At 35.7% G+C, this 8786-nt stretch overlaps 1 protein-coding gene across 1 annotated transcript in view; it reads left to right on the forward strand.

Annotated features, from left to right (window-relative positions):
- The window catches only part of CCAP (Crustacean cardioactive peptide), a 96786-nt gene extending 89048 nt beyond the window's left edge, over nt 1-7738 (forward strand). The window contains exon 4 of the mRNA XM_089242680.1: nt 7320-7738. Within this exon, the coding sequence (XP_089098806.1) occupies nt 7320-7331 (12 nt within the window). The 3' untranslated portion in view covers nt 7332-7738. The remainder of the gene's footprint in view (nt 1-7319) is intronic.
- The last annotated feature ends 1048 nt before the right edge of the window (nt 7739-8786 follow it).

Genomic DNA, 8786 nt, shown 5'->3' on the forward strand with positions numbered 1-8786 from the left:
ATATAATAAGCATACGATGCCGTGGATTCATTAATTTCATTTTATCATGACGACGATAAAGTTTTCCCGCATTTCTTTGACCGAAAGACTTTGAAGCGTAACCAACTTATCTATTAGTGACTGCAGCAATCGATTCAAGGAAGGATTTTATGCCAGAAATGGCATCACACTTAAGGAGAACTTTCTTGAAATGTCACAGTATGTTTCCTCCGTGGTCTTATTCTTCTTCCTAACAAAATACATATTCTACTAGAAAACAACTGAAACACTACAATTGTGTCAACTCAAGGACAGAATAACCATTAGAGTCTGAGGAAATGACGTCGATTGCAATTGTTTATGCTTGGCTAGCATTTCTCGAAACTTTTCTATTGTATACTCCAGTTTTTTTGCCGTGAAAATAATTTTCGTATCAAATATTCTGAGAATATTATTCGCTATTTCTTTTTAATTCATTGAGAATGAAGAACAGTTTTTTCTCTCTCTAATGGTTCGTTGGGTCCATTCTTTGATCTAGTGCCGCGATAAATGTGATAAATCCGGTCCTTATACATAATTACCGGTTATAATGCATAATCATCGAGCATTTCGGAAAGTTTGATAAATTAATTACATTCACCGGTGGTTATGCATAGCACCCAAGCATCGTTGGTAAATTTAATAAGTACCAAAGAATTATCACTTTTACCGGTGATTATGCCTTACATCCAAGCGTCCGTCGCGTCACTGGTAAACATGGTATACCTTATATGATATACCATACATTATAATTCGTACATGTGTATTTTAATACCTTTTATTATATAAATCGTAAAATTTGTTATCATAATGTCGGGGTCCGATTATATTCATCACATTTACTAGACTAATTTGGAATTATTTCATATTCATCAAATGTCATATTTTAGCAATGCATCGGTAAAAGTGGTAATGTTTTCAGTATTTATCAAATTCCCCAACGACGCTTGGGTATTATTCTTATTCATTGGTAAAAGTGATTATTATAGGTAATAACCGGTTATTATGCATACTTATCAATCGTCTAGGCAAGTTTGAAATTCTTTTAATTATTTCAATGTAAATTTTTTAGTTATAAATCGGTTATTATAGATATTTATTTTTAACCGATTATAATATTTACCGCATCACATAAATTTTGGATAGCTTCAAACTACCATCCGCCTTTTGATCTTTGTACTAAAAAATTTAACATTGAAATAATTAAAAAAATACAACTTAATTATATCCAGTTAGACAATGTGGAAGATGAGCTTATTGGTTATTGGCTTTTCTTCCTCTCTCAGCATTGAATTGTTGAAAAAAATTGAATGAATTATTGATTAAATTGCAATGTAGCAATATAGCTCTTCATCATCAAGAGCTATATTGCTAAAAATGATCAGTACCTTTTAATAATCCAATTCAGAGAGAATCTTTGCATGATGAAGAGCTTGTGATCTTTATAGATGGTCGGTATTTCCTATCCTATAATAACGGGTTGAAAAACAAAAGCGTTAAATCATCAGAGCTAAGATTCAACACTCTAAGCTCGATAAAATTTTGAGCATCACGATGAGATTCACGCCTCACAAATACATGGTGTACTTATACAGAAATACAGGATAGACGAGAAGTCTGGACACATCTCAGATATTAATAAAAAAAACAACCCTTCGACAAAAAAAAAGATGCGGTTTACACGAAAATACTTATCATGGCCGAGAGTTTTTTTCGATAAATCAGAAAAATTCAAATTTCACTGACAGGTGGCGTTGTGAAACGAAAACCACGACACAACACATAAAATGTAACACAAACAGTATATAATTAATTTGTCGAGAAAAAAAATTGTGTTGTATAAAATTACTATATTTCAACATGAGCGCCCTTTCACCTGCTTATACGTAGCCTAAGCTAAAAAGGCCCCTCATACTGAAATGAAATAGTTTTATGTTACGGAAATTGTCACAAACATTGATTATGCTGTTTGTGGTGCATTTGTGTTATATCAAGTTTTTCGTTTTATAACGACGCCTATGAGCGAAGTTTGAGCTTTTTTTTAATCTATTAAAAACAAACAAAAACTCTAGGCCGTGATAAGTACTTTAGTGCAAACAGCATCTTTTTGTGTCAATTTTGTTGATTTATTTATTAATTTTTAAAATGCATCCAGGGCCTCTCGTCCAACCTGCAAATTGCTATCAAAATGGTTATTTTGATGGTAAATATTCCGATTAGGATTTTGAATGGCTTCCCTCACTATAAATACGATAACATAACTTTTATGTTCACTCAATAGAACATAACTTGTAACTGATAGAAACAACTCATTTGGGAAAATGTATCGGATAAATGCGATATGAAATATCTCTATAAACGGCTACGCCATTGTACGAGGTCATAAATGGCAAGTGTTAAGCGACGACTTGCCATGGTTTTTCCCCCTTTGGAGTCGTTAATGTTGTTCCACTTGAAATACACACGTTTCTTCGTCGGAATGAGCAACCTCCTTATGATCTTCGAATCGTACAAAATGTTATAAGTTGTATTGAATCTAAGATGAAGAAAGTGTTTTAATAGTAACGAGCAAAGCTTCTAGATTGTGTACCAATGTTCTCACGGACTGTTTATTTTACTGTATATGTTTCGAGCTTGGTACAAACTCGAGCATTAGCTAAAAAGCATATCCCAGTAAAGAAAAACAAACGCATTATGTACACAGTATCGTTTTCTTGGTACTTACGGAGAAAGCAATGACATCTAGAAAGTATCACATATCACTCCTGTTGCGCAAAATTAACAGCGCGTGAATTGTGGCTTGAACAATGGAGAACAATCGTGGATATAATGAAATGAATGTATCCCAGGCGTATTGTGACGCACCCAGGCGAAACGTGAAATATCGTTTGCGTACATATTTTCAGTATTCTAGCATTATATTCCAATTAATTTTTTAAGAAAATGTTCACGAGATTTCAGGGTATTGAACTTACTTGAAAGTCACTGGAATATTATTCGCATGATTTGTGATAGATGCCGTAATGAAAAAAAAATGTTATTGAGCAAAGTATTTCCCTAAAGAATCTTAACCCTTTATGTGGTTCCGTACACGTTTAAATATACATAGCAAATACATGATTAAAAAGAAACAAACAACAACCTATTATACCAATTTCAGTACATCTTATATTGTCATTTCAGTTTGAAATACGGCTAAGCAAACACAATACTTTTTCATCTGGAAAAAGTTGATTCCTTATTGTAGTCATATTTTGAGAGCTGATAAAATTTTACGCTTTCAGACATTTATAAAATTGCACAAAACTGAAGAAATTTAAACAAAAATTCAAGGTGAAAACTATTTAATCTTGTTAAGGAAGACTAGGCAAACCTAGCTAATGATAAGCGTTGAGACTTCACATGACTAATTACTACCACGAAAAATACGTGCTGCATTTTTGTTAAAGGCGATCCAAGAGAAATGTGTGACTTCTTTTTCGGTCAGGAGTGAGCACGCTCTAGAAAACACAAATATTAGTGACATTACAAAACGCCGCAAAGTAAATGAAAATTGTGTCTCCTCATTTTACGCGTATATCCTCTGTCCGAGATTATTTGAGAATTCTTTTTTTTTTTTCAATGATCAGACTTTTAGCATACAACAGAACAATGGAAGCAATAACCGAATCGAGGAAAAATTGAATCTAAGAAAACAAATTAGATATACAACATACAGTATATGTCGGAGAAATAAGCTACCTCTGAAAATGAATGTTTTTCGCAAAGATTAATTGAATCGAACAAAGAAATGCTAATTCGAATAAAAAAAGAAGAGGTGGGGATATATCAATAAAATTATTACATTTGATGAGCGAATCATCGTCTTTCGAGATCGAAATTTCGTTCTTGTTATTTGTTGTAATTACGATATTTCTCCATTTACGTTCTATGGATTTTTTTGCATTAATAACCACGTTTGGCTATAACGGAGAAAGTATCCGTTCGAAAAGCTAAAGTAAAGTCAGTATAAAATTGTCAATTACCCGTGCAAATGACATTGTTTTCATCAGAGCTTATCAAATAAATGAACAAAAAAAGTTGTTTCGCTATTTCGGTTTATACTTCCTGAGAATAGAGAAATGGAAAGACTATATATATATTTACCTATAATACATATGTTGTATTACATTTATTGGAGAATTTTTCCTTCCATATATACGCGATGCTTTCCTTCTATATACTATTTTATCAAAGCGTAAGCAGATAAACTGAAGAGCCAAAAAAACTGGTACAGGCATGCGTACGCAATTGAAGAGATATGGAACCAATCAGAGTACGGCGCTGCGGTCGGCAATGCCTATATAACTCAACAAGTGTCTGCCATAGTTGTTAGATCGATTACTGCTGCTAAAATGGCAGGTTATCGAGATTTAAGGGAGTTTGAACGTGGTGTTATAGTCGGCGCACGAGAGATGGGACATAGCATCTCCGAGGTAGAGATGAAATTTGGATTTTCACGTACGACCATTTCACGAGTGTACCGTGAATATCGGGAATCCGGTAAAAAATTATATCTACGACATCGTATGGAGACAACCTCATGTATCCATGGACCCTACATGTCAACAGGGGACTGTTGAAGCTGGTGGAGGCTCTGTGATGGTATGGGGCGTGTGCAGTTGGCGTGATATGGGACCCCTGATACGTCTAGATACGACTCTGACAGGTGACAGGTACGTAAGCATCCTGTCTGATCACCTGCATCCATTCATGTCCATTTTGCATTCCGACGGACTTGGACAATTTCAGCAGGACAATGCGACACTCCACACGTCCAGAATTGCTACAAAGTGGCTCCAGGAACACTCTTCTGACTTTAGACACTTCCGCTGGACACCAAAATCCCCAGACATGAACATTATTGAACATATCTGGGATGCCTTGCAACGTGCTGCTCAGAAGAGATCTCCACCCCCTCTTACTCCTACTGATTTATGGACAGCCCTGCAGGATTCATGGTGTCAATTACCTCCAGCACTACTTCAGACATTAGTCGAGTCCATGCCACGTCGTGTTGCGGCACTTCGGCGTGCTCGCAGGAGCCCTACAAGATATTAGGCAGGTGTACAGTTTTTTTGGCTCTTCAGTTTATAATGATCTCGGAACCGAATGAGGGGGAGAATGTTCATAGTGAATTTAGGGGCTTGAATCACCGGGGATGTTTATAGTGACCGGGAGCGGTGTTGAATCATCAAGGATGTTGCTTATGATGAACGGGAATGAGGAGAATTACCAAGGATGCATATCATAAACGGGAATGGGTGGAGCATTGAGGATGCAGTTAATAGCCCAGGTTACTCGTCTGTTATAACGTCACAATATACGGCTTCCTAACTCAGCAACCGCTCGTAACGTTGCTGAGTTAGGAGGCCGTCTACTGCACAGTCCCGTTCAGCTCAAGAGAATATAGTATTCTTAAGAAAGCAAATGTCTGTCCTGTGTAGTTTAATGGAAGAGCACGCCACCTGAAAGTGCAAGGTTGGTGGTTCTATTCCCCACAGAGGAATGCGACTTTTCCAATTACCTTCGCTCGGTATCCGCATCTGCACTTCGTATAATTAGCGGAGAGGTTCATCATTTCGTTCTATCTGCGATTGTCATTTCTAAAATAGAAAGCTTAAGAAGAGGCGAGATATCTCATAAATACCAGTGAGATCGTTAATCCTTAAAAGCATGATCTTTCATTTAGAAGATTAAAATTTTTTCATAATTAATAACACGTATAGGAAGCCGGATTAATAATCGAAAAAAATCGTATTGTGCTGTTCATCGAGGGCCTTAAAAAGGAAGACCTACAGAACCTCGAAAATTGCCATATAAAATAAATGTATTGAAGTAATATTACTTTTCAACCTTCTTTGTGACCTAAACTGCAGTGAGAAAAAAAAATCGGGTTGTGTAAACTTGAGGTGAAAAAAATGAAATGCAAACAAAGAATTTCAACAAATCAGTGAAATCACAGCCACACATGATCTGCAAAAAACAGAGTTGTCGTTGATTGGGACATGTACCAGCGAGTTCAAAACATAAAATGTAAAGAATATTACCTCACCTTGAGTTCAAAAATGATGAAAATTTCTTATCTTCCAACTGGCTGCAGTAATGAACGTTTGAAGAAACATTGGCACATATGCAAAGCTACGCATTCAGGGGGGGGGGGGGTGAGTTATACTAACATAAATAAATATTTTGTTTCTAATTTTCGGCACTAGCTAGGCCAGATTCAAAGTCGAACACTCGTCCTGTTGTCATCAAACAATTGGGAAAGAGATTTGGGGATGTTTTTTCTCAACTTAGAATGACACATTTTGCTTCTACCTGTTTCCACCCAAGGTCTTCATTTAAGGACAGTAAGGATTTGGTTTTGTATAATATTTTAGCCATGCAGCTGGATGTTGTATATTTTAGCACGTATAGGTGAAAATCCTACTAAGTTAATTGTGAATAACTATTTATAAAATACCGTTCCTTTCTTTTTCACTTAAACGCGGTTTTTTCAAATATGTCGTCTTATTTTGCTGTCCTTAATTGAAGAATTTGTCGTCCAGTGTCATACTTCCTATTTATGTGTTTAAAAAATCTTTCGAAACACTCTTAGTTGGTGTAATTTCAACAAAATATCCCACTATCAAGTATCACGGTGCGGGTGTTAACGGATTAAAATTTTCTCATCAGCGATCTTTTGTATTTTCAGTGGGGCTAAAAGGAATATTTTATTCAAATATGACCAAAAAAATCCCAAAAGTAGATATCCCCGGACTTAGAATGGTAGAAAGCACAACCATACACGTGAACACTCATGTATAATTTCATCAAAAACAGTTTCACCCCCCCGAGTTATCACCAATTTACATGGATTACATATCACTACTTACTCTTACAGCCCCTTCAGTGGTAGTGGATCCTGCTATAGGGATTATATTAGTATTATTCGAAATAATTCAGTAACATAACGAATATCTACACATCTATATTTCTGTTGCAATCTCCAAGTCACGTATTTTTTTAGAGTAAGTTAGCAAATTATATTTTCCGAACGATATTTATGTGATTATATCTATAATTTCGTATTCATCTTTCAACAAAAGAAATTACGGTATTTCTCCATTTCCACCACGTACTTAGAGAAACATAATTGTATGAACGGAAAGAATGATTTCCGAAATATAAAAATGGACACAGAATATTAATGAATATATTATGTTGTTGTAACTAGTGAATATAACTTCCTGACAGTACTTTTTTTGTCTCTTTTTCAGAGCGAAAAATGAGAGATTGGATTGTCAAGGGCTCTTTTATCCGATATGTGTATTAACGAAAATAATAATTATAATCATTCGTACCTCTCCCTGGTTTTTTCTTCATAAAAGCAGAAGACTGTTGTCTTACTATCTCTACGTGTGTTTGTTTTTTTGTTTCTCTCGCGATTAAATATATTGTCAGAAATATTGAAACATAATGTAATTATTATTATTGAGTTATTTTATTCTCTGGAGGAACTATTTGTGCTATATCGTTTGGATATATACTCATCGTTGATTAACATCTTGATGTTGTTCTTTGTACTCGGGTATTTCGGATTGATATATTGCCTTTCTTTTTTCATCCCACCCCCACATGTATTCTTTGTTGTGAAATCTATGGAACAAAAAATAAAGTAGTTTTAATAATTAGCAGACTCCATGTTTCTGTGATATTCAATAAACAAAAATCATATACGTATTGCACGAACAAAGGATGTATGAACTGAATTGTTGATGCCTATTTCATAACGAGTGGGCTGCATGCAGCTTTGATAACGGGTGATACACAACGAGTCATAAATTCAACCAGAGATCAAAAATGCATCAGTAGTATAGCTCATAAATATCAGCAGAAGATTTTCGTAAGTAAGGCAAATTCTTTAGAAGATTTGCATGCACTTCTTCATTCAAATCCATTACGATTAGTAAACCGTTACATACATGCATTGCTGTGAACCGTAAAAATAGAGATTTTCAAGCCAATAAAAACTCTCCGATAAAGTGATAAATTACAGAAAAAAGGATTAATTTACATCTTAAGTATCTCGGTGAACATTGCATTTGAAAATATGGAGTATTTTTCTTCAGGAATTCTTGCAGCACTTTGGACATCTGCCTCACTATCAGGACGTTTTATCAAACGGGGTCCATATAAAAAAACATATTTTTATATGCAGATTTTTTAACAAACTTTTGCATATTCCTGTAGACCAGTGGTTCCCAACCCTTTTTCAGGTCACGCCCCACCGAAGCATCTCTGTCCTCCTGATATTCCCCGTATTTTTGTCGACGGGGTAAATTTTAAAAGGCGAGGGTTTTTGCTTTCCCCTTCCATTTCTGTCTACTTTGACTTAGTCAAAAGCAGTACGTCTTAATTAAGGGCCCTGGGAAGTATTTCAGGGGCTCCGTGAGCTTGGATGAGGAAAAACTTAACCCATTGCGTTGGCATACGCTTTGAGGACCGACGTCTAAATAAGAATAAGGACTTACTGGTTATTAGACCGTGGTCTGCTGTTTCTCTACAACGTTTCGCCCACAGCTGTGGTGGACATCTTTAGAAGTGAATCGGGTACTACCGAGTGCTGACGACAACAATAGCAAGTGAAGACGGAAATGCTTATAAGAAGAGCACCTTAGTGGCATTCGGTAGTACCAGACTCACTTCTGAAGATGTCACCGCAGTTTCGGACGAAGCGTCGGAAA

This window comes from Pholcus phalangioides, unplaced genomic scaffold (assembly GCF_987345545.1).
Source record: "Pholcus phalangioides strain wild (caught in Gottingen) unplaced genomic scaffold, Ppha-v1.0 ptg000015l_1, whole genome shotgun sequence".
NCBI lineage: Eukaryota > Metazoa > Arthropoda > Arachnida > Araneae > Pholcidae > Pholcus > Pholcus phalangioides.